At 50.4% G+C, this 19,829-nt stretch overlaps 6 protein-coding genes across 6 annotated transcripts; 3 read left to right on the top strand and 3 right to left on the bottom strand.

Moving 5' to 3' along the window:
• Positions 1-8,461: 8,461 nt before the first annotated feature.
• Positions 8,462-11,584, top strand: PtA15_6A235 (uncharacterized protein; the record flags this gene model as incomplete). The annotated part of the gene is made up of 9 exons (XM_053169919.1): positions 8,462-8,525; positions 8,584-8,605; positions 8,670-8,685; positions 8,765-8,942; positions 9,018-9,182; positions 9,282-9,802; positions 9,886-10,580; positions 10,652-11,245; positions 11,494-11,584. The coding sequence occupies 9 exons, from the start codon at positions 8,462-8,464 to the stop codon at positions 11,582-11,584; spliced, it is 2,346 nt and encodes a 781-aa protein (XP_053021162.1).
• Positions 11,585-11,967: 383 nt separating this feature from the next.
• On the top strand, positions 11,968-13,846 carry PtA15_6A234 (uncharacterized protein; the record flags this gene model as incomplete). The annotated part of the gene is made up of 3 exons (XM_053169918.1): positions 11,968-12,564; positions 12,635-13,666; positions 13,763-13,846. The coding sequence occupies 3 exons, from the start codon at positions 11,968-11,970 to the stop codon at positions 13,844-13,846; spliced, it is 1,713 nt and encodes a 570-aa protein (XP_053021161.1).
• Positions 13,847-14,868: 1,022 nt separating this feature from the next.
• On the bottom strand, positions 14,869-15,212 carry PtA15_6A233 (uncharacterized protein; the record flags this gene model as incomplete). Its single annotated transcript, XM_053169917.1, has 2 exons — positions 14,869-14,921; positions 14,993-15,212. The coding sequence occupies 2 exons, from the start codon at positions 15,210-15,212 to the stop codon at positions 14,869-14,871; spliced, it is 273 nt and encodes a 90-aa protein (XP_053021160.1).
• An 84-nt stretch (positions 15,213-15,296) lies between these two features.
• On the top strand, positions 15,297-15,640 carry PtA15_6A232 (uncharacterized protein; the record flags this gene model as incomplete). Its single annotated transcript, XM_053169916.1, has 2 exons — positions 15,297-15,516; positions 15,588-15,640. The coding sequence occupies 2 exons, from the start codon at positions 15,297-15,299 to the stop codon at positions 15,638-15,640; spliced, it is 273 nt and encodes a 90-aa protein (XP_053021159.1).
• A 575-nt stretch (positions 15,641-16,215) lies between these two features.
• Positions 16,216-16,953, bottom strand: PtA15_6A231 (uncharacterized protein; the record flags this gene model as incomplete). The annotated part of the gene is made up of 4 exons (XM_053169915.1): positions 16,216-16,233; positions 16,334-16,554; positions 16,619-16,819; positions 16,911-16,953. The coding sequence occupies 4 exons, from the start codon at positions 16,951-16,953 to the stop codon at positions 16,216-16,218; spliced, it is 483 nt and encodes a 160-aa protein (XP_053021158.1).
• Positions 16,954-18,073: 1,120 nt separating this feature from the next.
• On the bottom strand, positions 18,074-19,515 carry PtA15_6A230 (uncharacterized protein; the record flags this gene model as incomplete). The annotated part of the gene is made up of 4 exons (XM_053169914.1): positions 18,074-18,146; positions 18,236-18,600; positions 18,685-19,320; positions 19,426-19,515. The coding sequence occupies 4 exons, from the start codon at positions 19,513-19,515 to the stop codon at positions 18,074-18,076; spliced, it is 1,164 nt and encodes a 387-aa protein (XP_053021157.1).
• Positions 19,516-19,829: the final 314 nt, after the last annotated feature.

Raw genomic sequence — 19,829 nt, 5'->3', positions numbered from 1 at the left:
ACCAGACACATCTTCATTTTACAGTCTCTACATGACCGCCATTGTTTACACGGATCACCATAAACTGGAAAGCTTAATGACCACCAAGGAGCTCACCCGGAGACAGGTGTGGTGGGCAGAGACCATGGGTTTCTTTGATTTCAAAATCATCTTCCGCCTGGGCTGCCCAGCCACCAAACCCAATGCTCTTTCCAGAAGACCGGATCTTGCCCCTGCCCCCGGCAAGAAACTGACCTTTTGGCAGCTGTTGAAGCCCAACCGCATTGGACCTTTGTGGAAATATCAGAGTTTGAATCCTGGTTTGAGGACAAATCAATTGACTTGGCAGAGGCGGAGCATTGGTTCAAGGTTGGAGTAAGTACTAGGAGCGGATGCAGAGGATAGACCGGCTATGTCGGATGCGGAGCTCATCACCAGAATCAGGGAATTGACTCCGCTTGACACAAAACTTACCAGATGGATGGTGATAAATTTTAATCTGTATTGCTGAGAAATAAGAACCAGGCTGGAGAGACAAGATCAGATCAGAGAAAAGAAGAATAGAATAGAAAGAGAAAAGAATTTACCACCACAAGAGATATGACAATCTAAAGACAACCTGAGACAATATGGAAGAGACAGAGGAGTAGAACAAGGACACTGGCTAGGAAAGATGGAAGTAAAGAAAGAGGGAAAGGAAGGGGGATCAGCCGAGGATGGGAAGACCAAGGATGTCGTCAATCTTTTCTCACCAAATTGAGAATTGAGCCGATCTGAGTGTTTAGGTCTCGAACAATGTCGAGAGTGGAGCAATGTTGAAAGTGAAAGTGAGGTCTTGATCAATGTCAAGACTTGAGGGAGATTTGATGTCTTGAGCAATGTCAAGACTGGGGAGCGAGAGAGCGAGGGAGAGAGGGAGTGGTTGGATGAGCGGGCGGAAGAGCGGACTAGGAAATTCATCTGAGAAGAGTCCGCGGAAACTATTGAGTCAGCCCTTTCACAGGGCAATCATGGCGAAAACTCAACAGATGGAATCCTTGAGAACCTCCGCGGGAAACCAGAAAAGATACACCGAGGCAGACGGTATTTTGTACAAAAAAGGACGGATAGTTTTACCAGCAGACCCAGCACTGCGGACGGAGATATTGAAGAGCCAACATGACAGCAAAGCGGCGGGCCACCCAGGCCAATCCCACACCCTTGTCCTGGTCTGGCAAAGTTTTGTGTGGAACGGCCAGAAGAAGTTTGTCAATCAATATGTGGATGGATGTGATTCTTGCCAACGGTTTAAAGCCTTGACGCAACAGCCATTTGGGACACTGGAGCCGCTGCCAATTCCAGCGGGGCCGTGGACGGACATCAGCTATGATCTCATCACAGACCTGCCTGAATTACGCTCCTACAACAGCATACTGACTTTTGCTGACCGCCTGACAAAGATGGCACACTTAGTTAGCAGACCTGATGGCGGAGCACGTTTGGAAACTCCACAGCAATCCAAAGACTATTGTCTCCAACAGAGGGAGCATCTTTGTGTCCCAAATCACCCGCGAATTGGACAACCAACTCGGCATCCGCCTCCAACCATCTATGGCGTACCACCCAAGGACAGATGGACAGTCGGAAATTGCAAACAAAGCAGTGGGGCAATATCTCCGCCACTTTGTGAGCTATCAAAAGGACAATTGGGCTCTGCTACTGGTAACAGCGGAGTTTGCTTACAATAACAATGACCACACGTCAACAGGGGTGTCACCATTCAAGGAAAATTACGGTTTTAACCCATTGTACAGCAGAGTTCCATCAGCAGAACAGTGTGCACCAGCAGTGGCAGAACAACTCCGCCAGCTTGCAGAGGTACAGGACGAGATGAAGCACTACCTGGAGGCAGCGCAAGAGGCCATGAAAAGCCAGTTCAACAGCGGAGTGCGGAAAACACCGGAATGGAACAGCGTAGATGAGGTTTGGCTAGATGGACACAATATCTCAACAACCCGCCCCAGCCCCAAATTGGAACACTGCTGGCTTGGACCATTTCTAATAGCTAGCAGAATTTTAAACTCCACTTACAAGCTGACCCTTCTGCTCTCCATGCAGGGAGTCCACACAGTTTTCCATGTATCAGTACTCCGCAAACACAAGCCCAACAAAATTGCTCACCAACAGCGGCAGAACCCGGAGCGGGTAACAGTCAATGGCGGAGATGAGTGGGAGGTCAAAGGCATACTGGAGAGACGGCGGAGAGGGCGGACGACTCAATACCTGGTCAGCTGGCGCGGATTTGGACTGGCAGAGAATTTGTGGGAACCCAAGGCAAACCTGAAGAACAGTGGAGACCTATTGGCGGAGTTCAACTCAAAATTTCCAGAGGCGGCGGCCAGGCATCGGAGGACGCTATGGAGCTCTGCTTGGTGCTAGGCCGGCGGCAGCGCTGGGAGGGGAATGGTGTTGATGTGACTGCCCTCACGGAAAGTGGTCCGGATGATGAGTCATCGTAGATCGAGTTGATAGCTTGTGGAGTGGTTTTGAGGTTTTGTCAAGGGCGGATCCTTGACAGCGGTTTGGTTTTGTGAGAATGAAAATGAACAGATCTAGGGAAGGTTTTTGATGGGATTCAATGGATTCTTTTGGTGGGACTCTTTGACTCGGGACTTGGATTCAGAAAAGATGAATAAGATTTTGATAACCTCCCTCTTGGATCAGAAAAGGATGCTATGGTCTCCCACCCTCCAAGTTTGCCTGGAACTTGGATTCCTGGAGACCTTTCACAGACCAGTCATCATCTCCTTGCGCGCCATGCGCGCGCACCCACCACAAATAACAGAAAAAGAAGAAAAGAAAACACAAAACAGAAGAGAACATAGACCAGGCACACAGATGAAACAAAAGACAATTAAAAGATGAGAGTAGACAGAAAGAAAGGAAGAGGATCAAAATAGCAGAAACCATAAAACTAAGAATAAACCCACAGAAAAAAACAGAAAACTCTGTGTTAGGACCAAGAAATGTGAAGGTTGACTTGAGAGAGAAGAGAGGATAAGAAAAGAAAATGGGGGGGATAAAGGGAAAACTGGGAGAATAGAGCTGGCAAGAGGGCTGGGAATAAGAAGCTGAAGTCTTGAGGATTGGAGCTTGAGGGTCTTGAAACTGAAACTTGAAGTCTGATGCCGGTGAGAGCAGAATCTGAGAACTGAGCTTGACCACCATATTGGTCACCACAACGTGGAGAAGTAAGTGAGAGAGTAAGCTTTTTCCCACTGGGTTTTTTAATGCTTCCCAGGGACAGAATGCTGAGCCAAAAGAGGAGGATTTTTTTTTTCTCATTAATCAAGCAGAAAAGGGGTGGCTTGGGCATTAAAGGGGGGATAATGTTATGAGCCGTAGCGCGGGCTCCGCAGCGCAGACTCACATGTACATAGACTACACGTACATGTCAATACTCAAGTTTCAAGAGGCTGGAGATCCAAGCCTCTTCCTTGTCCTGCAATCTACCATCTTGGATCCAGATCCCCCAGAACCCCAGACCCCAGACTCCATCTTCCTCTCCCTAGAACAGACCATAACATGATGGGTACCTGATGACATCTTTAGCTCTCGCCTTTGACATACCCCCCCCCCCCCTGGTGTTACAAATAGGACATACCAATTGGCTAAAGATGATGAAAAAATAAGGCCCACCATTCAACCCTGCATTTCCATCTCAAATGAGGCCAAAAAAAAATGACACAAGACCCCCCAATAGATGTCACATCTCCACGTCCCCCCCCCCCCCCTTCTGCTGCTCCCCTTAGTCAAATGGATTGGAGAGCGTAAATCAGAACTTCTTGAATCAGTGCAAAGGGGGGAACAGCAGGTATTCATATGACAAGTCAAGGAGTGAAGAGGGCACTTGGATCCCCAAGAGCACAGTTGGCATTGGGCTTGTGGGAATCCAGAAAATGCAATATTTGTCTGAAAAATTTTCTTCAAAAGGAGAAAGTTTCCAAAACCACATTAAACAGTTTTGGGAACTTTCTTCTTTTCAAGAAAAGTTTGTGCCAACTTCTTGGGCAAGCCAAACCATTCCATTTTTTTTTTGTGAGAACAGAAATTTTCCCAAAACCATCTACAAACTGGAAACTTTTTTGAAAACCCCAAAACCTTTCTGCAACAGTGGGCCGCTACGCTAAACTACGCTACTTTAGCCCTAACGTTTAGCGTAGCGGCAAAAAGCGCTGGCATTTTTTGAATAGCGTTAGCGCGCTGTTAGCGCCGCTACGCTGCGCTAATTTTAAGCGGCGCTAACAGCACGCCAATTTTTGTTTAGCGTTAGCGCTACACTACAGCCGCTACGCTGCGCTACGTTGCGCTAAGGCGTTTTTAGCGGAAAAAAGGCCTTTTTTGCCTCGAAAAGCGCTGTAGCGCAGCGTAGCGAACACTCTTTTGCGCCCTGCTTGCTTAGCGTTAGCGCCATTGCGCGAATCTGCGCTAACGCTACGCTAAAAGCTAAAATTGCTTTGCACCCTGTGCGCGTAGCGTTAGCGCAGATGCGCGCAATTGCGCTAACACTACGCTAAAAAATAGTGCATTTGCGCTGCGCTACGCTACGCTAACAGCTATGGTAGCGTAGCTGACCCACTGTTGCTTTCTGGGACCACATCTGGACTGTGAAATTTTTTGGGAAACCTTTTCAAACCCAGAGCACTGCAAGAAAAAACTACCACAACTGACAGCAGTTGACATGCAAGATACTTCTGTGTAGCCCTTGTTCTAGCTCCACCCAAGCACTCAACAGTCTTTTTTTGCACAGTGACTGTGCATTGAATTTGAAGCTTGGTCAACACAAGCCTTGAAAAAGGCTTGAGTAGCACCACAACCTTCCCCAGCGCTCTTCCATGTCAACTGCTTGCAGTTGCGTAACTTTTTCTTGCTGTGGAGACTTCTCCAGAAACCAAACTCAAACTGGAAAACTTCCCAAACACCGCTCTCAAACCTGAAACTTTTCACATTGGTCACCAGAAAATTTTCTTGCAGCCGTGGTGTATGTAATGAGATTATAATGGGCCTGAGCATACATAAAACAAATGCATATTGATGATTTGTACGACGAAGTTACAACGCGGTAGAGATTAAATACATATTAGGACTAGAGCAAAACGTTGGAGAGAAGATACAGACTATTAGGCAGAATTTTTTCATAACATATAAGCAAAATCTGTGATGGATTTCTCAAGAATGCTGAAACTACTAGGTGGTTGCAGGTTATGACTAGGCAAATTGTTCAGTCAGCTTAACCGGATGGTAAGCTTACGCCTGAGGAATCCAAAGGTATCAATGGAAACATTGGTGAACTGAATCCTCTAAACATAGACAAAGTGAATGACACCGACCGATGTGCTGGAAGTTATACCAGCCCCTGGAGCATCTTTCAACAACAGCCCACCGCCGTAGCCGTAGAGAGAGCCAGCGCCGAAGGGCAGTCCGCCGTAGCCATATAAGCTGTTCAAGCCGAGGGTGTACAAGCCGAACGGGTCAAATCCAAACGAGCCGAGGCCGGCATATAATCCCCCGCAGTAACCCAAGCCTAAGCCCCAGCACTTCTGGTCTGATTGGCCTTTGGTGGCGGTCGTGTCTGCTCGTGGCGCGAGTGTTGGGACAGCGAGTGCTGACTGGAGAACGGCCAAGAAGCAGGCGACGTAGAAGAGGCAGTGCATGGTGGCGGTGGAGGTCTAGAGTTGTGAGGAGTTGTGGGGAGTTGTGGGCTGGTTGTGGGTGTGGGTGGCTGCTGAGTGCGAGTGATGAAGTGATGAGTGAGTGGGGGGGATGGCATGACAAACGGCCCTTTAAATAGCTTTCGGGAGGTCTCTTGGCTTCCTCTCTGCTTCATGAATTCTTTGCTTCCCTCCTGCTCTACGAAAGGCTGGCAGTGAAGTAGACAATCCCTCCCCCGTGTGCAGCTGACTGTTCCAGCAACCAAGGCTACCGTCCTACAATTCACAACATCTAATGGTGTGATCTGGTTTTTAAACAATCAATATATGAATTCTACTCCAACCTACGAACTTTCCGCCCTGGGAATCTCAGATTGGAGCCGGCGCCGGCCGCCCAGCCCTTCTTTAGCATTGAGGCCGGCCAGAACCGGGTTTGCCAGACTGGCGGCTGAGAATAGTGCGAGGGGAAATTCACATTTGTATGTGTCAATGTGAACAGATGTGAATCGCCTGCTAACTCCCTTCATACAAGCACAGGAGGAAGATCGTGCAACACCGCCATAGGAATTGTAGAATAATGAAGTATCTACTCCCAAGTCCATCGTCCAAGGTGGGGCAATAAGTGCGGTATTGATGGCTTCGCTTAGCCTTTCAGAGCAGACAGAGCTCGACCAGACCTCCCGAAAGATATTTAAAGGGCCGTTTGTTTGGAATGCCACCCCCTCACCTACTCATCATTTCATCACTCGCACTCAGCAGCCACCCACACCCACAACCAGCCCACAACTCCCCACAACTCCTAACAACTCTAGACCACCACCGCCACCATGCACTGCCTCTTCTACGTCGCCTGCTTCTTGGCCGTTCTCAAGTCAGCACTCGCTGTCCCAACACTCGCGCCACGAGCAGACACGACCGCCACCAAAGGCCAATCAGACCAGAAGTGCTGGGGCTTAGGCTTGGGTTACTGCGGGGGATTATATGCCGGCCTCGGCTCGTTTGGATTTGACCCGTTCGGCTTGTACACCCTCGGCTTGAACAGCTTATATGGCTACGGCGGACTGCCCTTCGGCGCTGGCTCTCTCTACGGCTACGGCGGGCCGGGTCTGTTGATGAAAGATGCTCCGGGGGCTGGTATAACTCCCAGCACATCGGTCAGTCTTATTCCATCACTTCGTATTTGCTTAGAGGATTCAGTTCACTAATGCTTCCAATGCCATTGATACCTGTGGATTCATCAGGCTTAAGCTTACCATCCTGTTAGGCTGACTGAACGATATTCCGATGATAAACGAACCACTTATTTTTGAATTAGCTTTAGCATCCTTGAGAAACCCTTCACAGATTTTGCTTATTTGTAAACATTTCCGTCTAATAATCTGTATCTCCTCTCATCCTTTCTGCTTATGTCCTAGAATGTACTTTCTGCCTCTTTTTTTTTGCTGCGAATTCATCAGCAAAGATATAATATTCATTTAACATCAATTCCCAATCTTCCCTCATCGATCAAGACCCTGTGCCAGTAAGGATAACCGGTTGTTTTCTTCTACCCAATGTGGTTTCATGACTCATAAGGCAATAAGCTTGAAGGGTTTTCAAGAATCTGGCGAGATCTTTGCTCAAAATTGGAACTGCTGCTTGGGTGCTTAAATGTGCTGGGAGTGGTGATATGGTCAACGGTGCACCAAAAGCGCAACAATTTTCAAACTTATACAAAAGGGCAGAGATCTTCAAACTAGCCCTGTTTTACTCATGCTTCCGATTTCAAAATGACCTGCCAATTGATTTAGCAGCCGGGGGAATGGTGTGTTGGCTGGTGTTAGTTCCCGCCGAGGCACCATATGAGAAGATGCGAGATGATTTCACCACTTCTGATTGCCAAATTGGAGTCACAACTCCCAAAAAATCTGGATCGAAGATTTTTTCTTTCAATATTTGCTAAACATAGAATTTCCAGCCAAAAAAACTGGTTCTGGGAGTTGTTAAACTTGCCGCACATGTCAGTAGTTGTATCACAGAGACCCCTGTAGTCCTGTTCACATTAGGACAGTTCACCTCTGAGTTTTTAGCAACTCTGATGATGCCACATCATCAAATAGATGATTTCAAAACTTATCTGAAATTTTATTCAGATCAGCAAGTCACCAGCAGAAACAGTTTCATCCATGGTGCTGAGGTGTTACCCTAAAAGTAGTGACATCAGCAAAACAAGCCATCAGCTGCCAGCAGAGTTTCTAGATGTGAACTGCCCTGCGGAGAAATTTAATTTTATAATTTCAACATTTTTATGAATAATATTCCGTTTACAATTCACATCATGGTTTGGGTGCTTTTGAGGATTCTGAACAAGTTAAAAAATGTAAACTCTATGCTTAGTTTCGTAATTACAATTTCCAATGTGAACAGGGTTACTGCAAACTGGTTCTACGTTGTGATGGGTTTGGAAAGCAGCAATGAAGAGTGATTTTAAGTGCTGTCTGCCGGTGGTCCCTGTTGAGAACTTGAGCCAATCGCGGGCTGCGGCCGCCAGCTGGAGTGTGACGCGTCAGCCATGCGATCGAGAGTGGCCGGTGCGTGCGGGGAGATCGAGTCATCGCATTACGTAATCGACACCAAGGCCCGGTGGTTACGCCTCATCTGCCCCTCCCACTCGCCATCCCTTCCCTCTTGACCATCTCCATCAACCTCGGCTTGACCTGCATCTGCTCAGAAACCATCGACCACTGTCTCCCTTTTGTCATAGTTACATACTATATTAATCCGAAAAACCTTTTAGTCCCCGAACCTCCACCATGTCCGACGATCCTTCTATCAAGAAAGAGACCCAGGCCGAAGCTGATCACGACCCTGCCACCGGTAAGCGTTTCTCCCTGCACACTCCCCGGGGATCTCACGCTGACTTTCGAACTCACAGCCATCCTCAGGGCAAAAAAATCGTAAGTGAACATCTGATCGTAATTGTAATCGAACCCATACTGATCGTCTGTGCTTTTGATTTAGACCCAACCGATTAGTCGTAAGAATTGCCCCCTCTGCCAGTGATCGAAACTACAGCTTGCCGATCTTGATGAGAGCTTTTCTCACTGCTTATTCAGGTCGATGAAGCCACCTCCGATGACAACTCCGTTGCCACTCTCAATCCTGCCACAATGGAAACATTGTCTCTGTTCAGGGGTGATACCATTATTGTCAGAGGCAAGAAGCGTAAAGATACCGTCTTGATTGTCCTCAGCAGTGATGATGTAGACGAAGGTAAAATCCAGATGAACAAAGGTTAGTTCGTGGTTCCTATCTATACTCGCCAATAGTTTTTCTGACTGGGCACCCCGATCATGTGCTGCTTGTCAGTTGCCCGGAACAATCTTCGGGTCAAGCTTGGTGACGTCTGCAACGTCCATCCATGCCACGACATTAAATATGGTAAACGTATTCACGTTTTGCCCTTTGATGACTCTGTTGAGGGTCTCACTGGAAACCTCTTTGAGGTATTCCTCAAGCCTTACTTCCTCGAAGGTTAGTTGCTTTGCAATCTCTCTCCCTATGTCTAAGAATCTTGACTAACCAACTTATTTCCTTATCTGCCTGGAATTCATGGCATGGCTACGCAATTAGCTTATCGACCCGTTCGAAAGGGTGACTCCTTTTTGGCACGTGGAGCGTCTCGATCGGTGGAATTCAAAGTGGTCGAGACTGACCCAGCCGAGTACTGTATCGTCGCACAAGATACAGTGATCCACACCGAAGGCGAGCCAATCAAGCGTGAGGATGAGGAAGGCAACCTCAGCGAGGTTGGTTATGATGACATCGGTGGATGTCGCAAACAAATGGCCCAGATCCGAGAATTGGTGGAACTTCCACTCCGACACCCTCAGTTATTCAAGAGCATCGGTATCAAGCCCCCTCGTGGTATTCTCATGTTTGGTCCCCCCGGTACTGGGAAAACACTCATGGCCCGTGCCGTTGCCAACGAGACTGGCGCTTTCTTCTTTTTGATCAACGGCCCGGAAATCATGAGCAAAATGGCCGGTGAAAGTGAAAGTAATTTGAGGAAGGCATTCGAGGAGGCTGAAAAGAATGCCCCTGCCATCATCTTTATTGATGAAATTGATTCTATTGCTCCCAAGCGAGAGAAGGTTGGTCATTTCTTACGTTTGATCGGCATACCCTGTAATCTGATAGCTCACTCATCTATCTATTCTTCTTCTCTTTTTCACAGACCAACGGAGAAGTCGAACGCAGAGTTGTTTCTCAACTGCTTACCTTGATGGATGGTTTGAAGGCTCGCTCCAACGTTGTGGTGATGGCTGCCACCAATCGCCCGAATTCGATCGATCCTGCGCTTCGTCGATTTGGTAGATTTGACCGGGAGGTGGATATCGGGATCCCTGATGCTACTGGACGTCTTGAGATTCTGCGAATCCACACTAAAAACATGAAACTAGGTGATGACGTGGACTTGGAGAAGATCGCTGCCGACACGCACGGATATGTGGGCTCGGATGTGGCATCGCTCTGTTCGGAGGCTGCCATGCAGCAGATCCGAGAAAAGATGGATCTTATCGATCTGGATGAAGATACGATTGATGCCGAGGTGTTGGACTCACTCGGAGTGACGATGGACAACTTCCGCTTTGCTCTCGGTACATCAAATCCATCCGCGCTCCGAGAAACGGTTGTCGAAGTGCCCTCTGTTACCTGGGACGACATTGGTGGCTTGGAGAAAGTCAAGCAAGAGCTGCAGGAAACTGTGCAGTACCCGGTCGAGCATCCGGAAAAGTTCCTCAAGTACGGTATGTCGCCCAGCAAGGGTGTGCTGTTCTATGGACCCCCTGGTACTGGTAAGACCCTGTTGGCGAAAGCTATTGCCAATGAATGCCAGGCGAATTTCATCAGTATCAAGGGACCAGAGCTGTGAGTGAGAGGGGGTTCTGAGATTATCTGATGTGAACTGTGTGCTGAGATGAGCTCTTCCTGATGTGCAGTCTTACGATGTGGTTCGGAGAATCTGAAGCGAACGTTCGAGATGTGTTTGATAAGGCACGTGCTGCTGCGCCATGTGTGATGTTTTTCGATGAACTGGATTCGATAGCCAAAGCTCGTGGAGGCAGCTCGGGCGATGCAGGCGGTGCTGGAGACCGAGTGTTGAATCAGATTCTGACGGAGATGGACGGGATGAATGCGAAGAAGAACGTGTTTGTGATTGGTGCTACGAACCGACCTGACCAGATCGATCCGGCGCTCCTCCGACCGGGACGATTGGACCAGCTGATCTATATCCCCCTACCGGATGAGACCTCTCGAGAATCGATCCTGAAAGCCGCGCTGAAGAAGTCACCCCTGTCGCCGTCGATCAACCTGAGATTCCTTGCCCAATCCACGCATGGGTTCTCTGGAGCTGATCTGACTGAGATCTGCCAACGGGCTGCCAAGCTGGCGATCCGGGAGAGTATCGACAAGGATATGCAGAAGGAGCGAGCCAAGAGGGAGCGAGAGGCGCAACAGGAGGCAGTGGGTGGCGAAGTCATCATGGACGAGGATGATACTGAAGAGGATCCTGTTCCGGAAATCACAGCCGGGTAAGGGAATTTGCGGATTCTGGGGCTCAATAATGACTGACGAGATCTCTGGTTTGACAGTCACTTTGAGGAAGCTATGAAATATGCTCGACGATCAGTATCGGATCAAGATATCAGACGATGTGTGTACCACACATCTGCTTTATGTATGATGGATGAGAAGCTGAATAGCTTATTTATTTATTTATTTTTTTGATGGCAGATGAGATGTTCTCGACGAACTTGCAACAGAGTCGAAGTTTTGGTAGCTCGTTCAAGTTCCCCGAGGGTGAAGGGGGGGCTGGTGGAGGTGGAGGCAGTGGAGGGGCTGCGCAATTCGGGCAGGATAACGAAGAGTGAGTATTGCTTTTGACTTGTTAGCAGCTAACAGACAGAGGCTGATGTGGTTTTGGCTGTGCAGTGATTTGTATGCTTGAGCCCTAGATAGTTGTCTTGTTATCTGCCTCTCCAGAATCCTCCATCCTCCATCCCTGTCTGGTGCTGCTTGGCTGTCTTGTGCTTGTGCTTTTGGGCAGAAGTTAGTTGTACTAGATTACATAGTTCTATAGCCTGTTGGCAATTATTCAACACTTTTTAGTTAGACTGTGTCGGCTGTGCTAGGGGCTGCTGCGGCTGGGCCAGGAGTTGTGTTGAACTGAGCGCCGGGCTGTTGGCCAAGAAAAGAAACGGAAAGAAACGAAAAGGAAAGAAAGAAACGAAAAGAAAAGAAAGAACTCCCAGCGATGAGCGAGTCGATCAGCCGGCGCCAGCAGGAGTACCACACGGCATTCGCCCAGCATATCCCCATCATCCAGGCAACCCACCGGCAGGCCATCGACCAGCTGCTGCCCCAGCTGACCACCACCCTCGCCCTCAGCCCCACAGACAGCCTGCTGCTCAGCCGCTTCCTCGGCGACCACCTCAACACCTTCCGCTTCCTCCACAGGCACCGCTTCGACCCAAAGCTAACACTCGACGCCCTCGCAGCCGCCGCCACATGGAGACTCACCCACAACATCGACCAGCTCGCACCCAGCCAGCTCGAGCCCATCTACCTCAGAAACCCACTCATGTTCTTCCACCCCCAGCTCACCGACCGCTGGGGCAGGACCACCGCCATCCTCAACCTCAGGCACCTCACCAGGACCGAGGACGGCAGCCTGGAGGGACTCAAAGAATTCATCGCCTGGAACTGCGAACTCGCCCGGAGATCGATCTACGAGCCCCACCGCGAATCGATCAACCAGATCGTTTCCTCACCCTCTCCTCCAAACGCACTACCAAGCAGCCTCCAGATCAGCTTGATCGTCGACCTCAAGGGGGCATCCATCAACAACCTCGTCAGCTTCTCTCTCTCTCTCTCTCTCTTCCGATCAGACACACTCACTCACCAAATCCATCTGTTGCCAGGAAGTCGAACTGTTGCCCTACCTGATCCATCTCGTCAAAGATAACTTCCCAGACATGCTTGGAGCAGTCTTCATCCTCAACTACGGCTGGATGTATGCGGGCATGTGGCAGGTCGTAAAGCGGATCCTGAGCCAGTCCACACTCGACCGGATCCTGTTCCCATCGCAGACAGAACTGCTCGAATTCTTCGACAGGGCCAACCTGCTGCAAGAGCACGGCGGCCTCGTCGTCCACCAATACGACCCGCAGCACGACCCCTTCATCAGCCGCTTCGGCAAGCCAACCCCGCCCAGCATCCTCGCCGACCTCGCCCCCGAACTCGGCCAGAGCCACCACCACCCCGAGTCCTCCCTCTCCCGCCAGCCCAGCCTCGAATCCATCCACGACATCTTCTTCTCCACCGTCAACACGCCCCACCCTCAACAGCTCTCCCACCCAAGCACTCCCAACCGGGCCTCTGGCACGTTCACTCATTCGCATCGAAGGCCCAGCTGGCTCAACATGACCAACTACCACCACCCACCCGCCGAGCAGCTCTCCTCCGCCGCCTCCTTCTCCGACGCCCTCCAGCGTAACAGGTCCAAGTCCTCAACCCGCACCTGGCTCCATTCCGCCGCCTCGGCCACCCCCAACTTCGCCCTCAAACTGCCCTTCCGCACCCACGACGAACACGACGAAGACGCGAGCGAGCCGCACTCAGCCTCCTCCTCCCCCTCCCCCTCCCCCTCCCCCTCCGCATCCGAGTCCCTCTCGACCGAAACACCCCGGCGCCGCCGGCTCGCCACCGTCCCCGACCCACATCCCCCACATGTTGCGGCCGAGGAGGAGGACGAGCAGCAGAAGGACCGGCCGATCGTCCGGTTCAAGAAACGCAAGCGCGACTATTTCTGCATCAAGCTGTTGATCAAGTTCGGCTACTTCTTGCGCACGCTGCAGATGCTGTTCAAGCTGCTGACCGCCAAGCTGTTCGCGCCCCTGCCCGCCTCCCGCCCCCGTCTCCACCCGCAGCACCCCCCTCAAGACGCACTCGCCGTCCGCGACCGCCCCCGCCGCCTCCTCCCCCATCACTCCCTCCGTCTGCCCCATTACCTCCACCTCCACCACCTCCTCCTCATCCTTAATCTCCAGAGACGCAAGATCATCAGCAGCCTCGGATGTCTCTTCCTCCTCCTCTTCTTCTTCCTCAAAAAGAAAAAATCCCATCTGCTCTAACATCCTATCCTCTCATCCACGAACGCCCCCTCTTCGGCCTTGTATCCCTTTCTCTTTGCCTCGGCGGCCCCCTTTTCTGCGGATCTCTCTCTTTCTGGTTTTCCTTGTAAGGAGGGTGTGTGTAACATTGTAAGCGATTTATGGGTCGTTGTAATCCACTCAAACAACAACGTGAACATGGAAGTCGATTGCGTGTCTCATGTGGACCCCACTTAAAATATGCAGGATGGAGAAAAGACTTTTCTGCGTGTTGGCCCTCTACGTCCCCTTATTCTTGCGTGGCCGGACCCCGATCCACCCCTTTTTGGGGACCCGTTCAGACTCTGCTTTTCTTCCTTCTCCCTACGCCTCCTCCATATCTTGGTTTCACTTTTAAAATGATTGTACAGAACAGAAAGCGTCATCACATCAACTCACATGATTGGATCTTCTACTCCGTTCTGAGAGAACATTCATTCTTCGTTAGTATAGAGGTCAGTATACCCGCTTGTCACGCGGGTGACCCGGGTTCAATTCCCGGACGGAGAGTACTCTTTTACCTCTTGCCGACGCGTAGCTGGACGTCATGGGTGGTTAAGTGTGCTTGAGGATTGCGCTGTCTTTTTGCGTGGCTTCTGTCAGCGAAGTGGGTGTCGAGAATCTACTGGTGTTTTGTTGGCTGTGATTGTCAGGATTCGGATGGAGCAGGGGCACGACGAATTTAACCTGTCTTCTGAGTTGGCAGGCAGGCGCTCCTCGCGCGAAGGATGGGCTAGGAGAGGCTCAGTCACGAGGTGACATGAGACAGATCGAGCAAGGTTTTGTCTTCGCCGTAACTGGCATTCTCAGTTGCACAAGGTTGTTACAACAAGGAGCACGCATCTTTGCGATGACAGCAGATAATGGGGTTCTAGAAGGTACATCAAGACTGAAGCAGAGAGAGGCGGGCTGGATATACAGATTATTATGTGGAGAAGTCTACAGACAAGCACGCGTTGTGGAGTATAAGAAAGGTTGATCATGAGAAGGGCAAACACTCGTAATCAGTCGGAGAATCGATCAGTGGCGGTAGTCGACCGGGATGAGAGGCTTAGGCCTGAAGAAGAGTATCAATGAGGAGTCAGTGGGCCGAAGGCTACGAGCAAGGACGACGGGATGAGGAGAGACTTGCCGATGTGCTAGGTGTTGCACCAGCCCCTTGCGCATCTTTTAGCAACAGCCCACCGCCGTAGCCACCGTAGCCGGGGTAGCCGTAGCCGGGGTAGCCGTAGAGAGAATAAAAGGGGAGCGAGGCGGCGGCGAAGATGCCGAGTCCGCCGGCGCCGTATAAGCCGTTCATACCCCACGAGCCGAGGCCGGCATATCCTCCGCAGTAGCCCAAGCCCATGCCCCAGCACTTCTGGTCCCAACACTCGCCCCACGAGCAGACACGACCGCCGCCAAGGGCCAATCAGACCAGAAGTGCTGGGGCATGGGCTTGGGCTACTGCGGGGGATATGCCGGCCTCGGCTCGTGGGGTATGAACGGCTTATACGGCGCCGGCGGACTCGGCATCTTCGCCGCCGCCTCGCTCCCCTTTTACTCTCTCTACGGCTACCCCGGCTACGGCTACCCCGGCTACGGTGGCTACGGCGGTGGGCTGTTGCTGAAAGATGCGCAAGGGGCTGGTGCAACACCAAGCACATCGGCAAGTCTCTCCTCATCCCGTCGTCCTTGCTCACAGGATTCAGCCCACTGACTCCTCATTGATACTCTTCTTCAGGCCTAAGCTTCTCATCCCGGTCGACTGCCGCCACTGATCGATTCTCCGACTAATTACGAGTGTTTGCCCTGCTCATGATCAACCTTTCTTATACTCCACAACGCGTGCTTGTCTGTAAACCTCTCCACATAATAATCTGTATATCCAGTCCGCCTCTCTCTGCTTCAGTCTTGATGTGCCTTCTAGAACCCCATTATCTGCTGTCATCGCAAAGATGCGTGCTGCTTATTGTGACAACCTTGTGCAACTGAGAATGCCAGTGATCAGGAACTACACGGCGAAGACAAAACCTCGCTCGATCTGTCTCTTGTTGACCTCGTCGTCAACTCACGCTACTGGGAAACAAGCAATGTGCTCGGCGATAGTTACTCGTCATGCATGGCACAGACAAGACCTATTCAAAAGTGAACAGATGCCAAGCCTGCCAAGGCCGGCACACCCAATTCCTTTGAGCATAAGTAACTTGGTACTTTCCTGTGACTCGTGAGCAACCACTGGATTACCGTGCTGTGCGGATAATGATTCGAAAGTGATGATTGTAGTGCTTTCATAAAAGCCCATCAAGATACAGCTTAGATTGTTTACACATGATTTTACAGCGTTTATCTTTAGATTCCAACACCGGCTCCTACGTTGGCACCGGCCCCTACACCCACGGGACCGCCAACGCCCGCTCCGACACCGACATTCGCGCCTGCTCCCACACCTGGTCCGACGCCTGCTCCTACACCTACGTTAGCGCCTACGTTAGCGCCAACACCTGGTACGAAGCCGCCGAAGCCGCCGGGTATGCCGCCGAGTCCAGCATTTGCGCCTACGTTCGCTCCAAAACCGGCCCCAACGTTTGCGCCAGCTCCAAAGCCTGGGATCATGCCGAAGGGCACACCAAGTCCGCCGCCGTTTCCAAAGCCACCAAATCCAGGGACCACTCCAAGGCCACCCATCCCGGGAATCATACCACCGAAACCTGAGAGACAAAAGCTCTGATTCAGTAACCAGACTGTTGTGCTTTAGATAAACAATTGGCTAACCGCCTCCTTGTCCAGGGCGGCCAGGACGCGGGATGTTAGGGGAAGGGTGGTAAGGAGGTGGCTGATAAGGATGACTAGGGAATGATGAACCGCCACCATACGAAGGGTGTGAGGCAGGGGGAGAGTAAGATGATGGCGGGGCATATGATTCGGAGGCGTAGTCACTGGGCTGATGTTGTCCGTCTGGCACTGCAAAGACGCCTGCGTGCGCAAGAGGAAGTGATGGTGATCAGTTTGGGAGAGATGCGACTGGGGTGGCTTAGAATGTTGCCCAAGAAAAAAGTTAGCTTACCGCTGGCAGCGACAAGAAGAGTGATAAATAAGCAGGATTGCATGTCGATGGACCGATAACAGAAAAACTTGTGCAATTGATTGATTGAGCTAATCGATATGATAAGTCAAGGTGAGGCGAGCGGGCTCGATTGTGATGATGGGATGAGGTTGGGCGGGATAACTCCGCTGAACTTATTAAATATAGATGATCTCAGTACGAATCGACGATAGGAAGAGTCGAGTTACCTGGCTGGATGTGAGTGGGGTGAAATCCACAATTGCTCACCTAGGAGACACGGGTCTTTCCTGATTACTACCCAGTCCCGAGCCGAGGTAATGAGAGATAGCTCAGTATTTCCTACTTCTCCATCTGATCCTGAGCGGGATGAAACATTCATGAATATTTTCGGCCAACCGAATGCAATTCCATCGAGATCATTTTATTGTCATTACTGTGCTAGCCCGCCCGGATCTTTGCGGTTAGGCTGCACGCCGCTTGTGGAGATACGGACCCGGTGACTTTTTTGAGATTGAGACAACACGAACTGCTCAGACGGTCCCTTGAGCCCGCCTCCCTCAACTCACAGCTTCCTGCGCCTTGTAGATCCATGGCACAATATGAGCCGTGGCCAAAACTCTGATTGCTATGAGCTTGGCTTCGCTTGTTATAGTACGTCTCAAGCCAAAACAAGCTCAACTAAAAGTTCGAGCGGTGCTGATCGGTGTAATATGATATTGGATCTCTGTTAATGTCGGGTGAGGATTGCGTCGAGCGTTTGAAGGACTTCCTCGCTTCAGAGGGCCCTACACAATTATGCGCGTCCGTTACATCCATGCTGACAGGCATATGTAGTGTGGGAGACATGGCGGATAATCCTCTAGTATTTATTTGAACTTTCGACCTGAGCTCATCTTGTGAAAACATTTCCGAAGATAGCGGAAGACACATAGGATCCTACCTGAACACGAAATGTAACTGTCATGTGCGCATTCGAGGCAAGGTTGTCCTGATGATGAATTAATGGAATCGAGAAAAAAAGGAGGCTAGCAAAACACTATCAAACACCAGGTCATCTCTGCCAGGCGCTTAAATACAAGTAGCATTTCTGATTTATTTCAAGGCGGCATCTTTTGATGCGGGAAACCAATCGACTACAGAGAACGGGAAACATGAAATCTATTTCATTGCACAACATGGTAGTTTCTGGGCTTGACCTTGAGACCGCCCCTCTCGATCGGTGCGTCGAAAAGAGATCTGGCAACCAGACAAAGTGGCAAATTAACATCCCGTTATAGCCCAGAAAAGAAAAGAGAACGATGCAAAACCAGAAAATGTAAACGCACGCAGTTCTGTAGTATCTCAAGTACGTGATTGCCAGATTTTCAACGGCATCAGGTTCAATCCCAAAGTAATCAAATCCGTGGCATCCTTCGCTGAGCTCTAGCTTATCGTCGATACATCTCCTGACAATCTCATCTTCGCTCAAAGTTGGCCACCAAACTGCTTTGTCGACAATTTTCATGAGGAACTTGAAGATCGGCAGGGGTAGATTGATGAGTGAGGGGGTGAGAGATTTGTGTGTCAAGACCTCCAAGACTTGGAATAGTTCCTCGTGACTGTAAGTCCTTGGACCTGCAAGTTCAAACGTTTTCCCTACAGTGGACTCTGCCGTGCTCATCAATTGCATGGCTTCGGCTACGTCCAAAACCTGTTCATCGGCGACAAGTTGTGTAAGTAATGAGAAAATTCGGAGGGAAAGTCGATTGGTAGGGTGATCATAAAGTGCACTCACGCTGACAGGTCGTACCAAAGTTTCAAGCCTGTTGACCTGGAAAGTGAACGGCTTGGTGACCATCTTGTTGAGGAATCGATCTTCTTGCCCGAACATTATGCTAGGTCTCACGATCGTCGCCTCGGGAAAGATCTCCTTCACAACGCCTTCACCAGCAGCTTTCGCCTTGTAGAGTTTGGAAGGCGAATTGAGTGATGCATTGAGATGAGAGACGTGTATCAAACGTCCGACGCCGTTCTCTTTGGCAATTCTGCTAATTTTCGAGGCGCCTTCAATAAACAGTCGATCGAAACTGTAATTCTTGGTTTCGTGTTCTCGGCCTAACAGGTTGTAGACAACATGGGAATGTCGAACGCATTCGTGGATAAAACCTTCGTTTTCGAGGTCGAATTCGAGCGGGACAATCTGGCCAAGATCGCCCATCACGCGTAGATGACGCTTGCTGTCTTCATCACGGTAAGGTACGATCACTTGAGTGCCTTGCTTGGCTAGCTTGTGCACCAGATAACGTCCGAGGAATCCTGTCGCCCCAAAGACGGTCGCCACAAGACCTGTGTTCGAATGTCGTCCAGAGGTGCCCGTCGACTGGATGACTTTTCCAGTGGCAGATTGCTTTACGAGATCATGTCGCCAACGCTGGGATGAAAAACGTGTGAGGATGCCATCGAAAGAGGTAATGAGAAAAGGATCAGACATTCAGACAATCGAGGGGATCGAGAATATCAGATAGAAACCACTTACTTTAGTTTCGGAAACAGCCGCAGACTGCCTTCGGACTTGATATCTGAGGTGACCGAAAAGGGAGGGTGCTAGATGACAACCAGACCCCATCTTCAGGCGACTATTAGCCAGTCAATCGCTGCAACCTACGACTTCCACTGGCCGTAATATTTTTGACTGGCTTCAAGCTGGACGGTAGTTTTCGGGAAATATGGTGGTGAGACGATTGTCAGGACCCAGGCCCGCCGGCACAACTCTGGCCAGTCCGGGCCGAAGGGGTGTCCAGGTACTGTCACAGCCTCATTACTGCGTCGGCAGATACATCTGCAGCCCAGAGGCATGTGCTGTTTCACCTTGTTTGAATTGAACCACTCGCTTTTTACATCCATCCAGTCCATCTAGCAGCTTGATATTATACCCCTAGC

The sequence above is a fragment of the Puccinia triticina genome, chromosome 6A (genome assembly GCF_026914185.1).
Source record: "Puccinia triticina chromosome 6A, complete sequence".
In the NCBI taxonomy this organism is placed as follows: domain Eukaryota; kingdom Fungi; phylum Basidiomycota; class Pucciniomycetes; order Pucciniales; family Pucciniaceae; genus Puccinia; species Puccinia triticina.
Note: the sequence above shows the minus strand (reverse complement) of the source record. Positions and strands in the feature narration are given on the sequence as shown.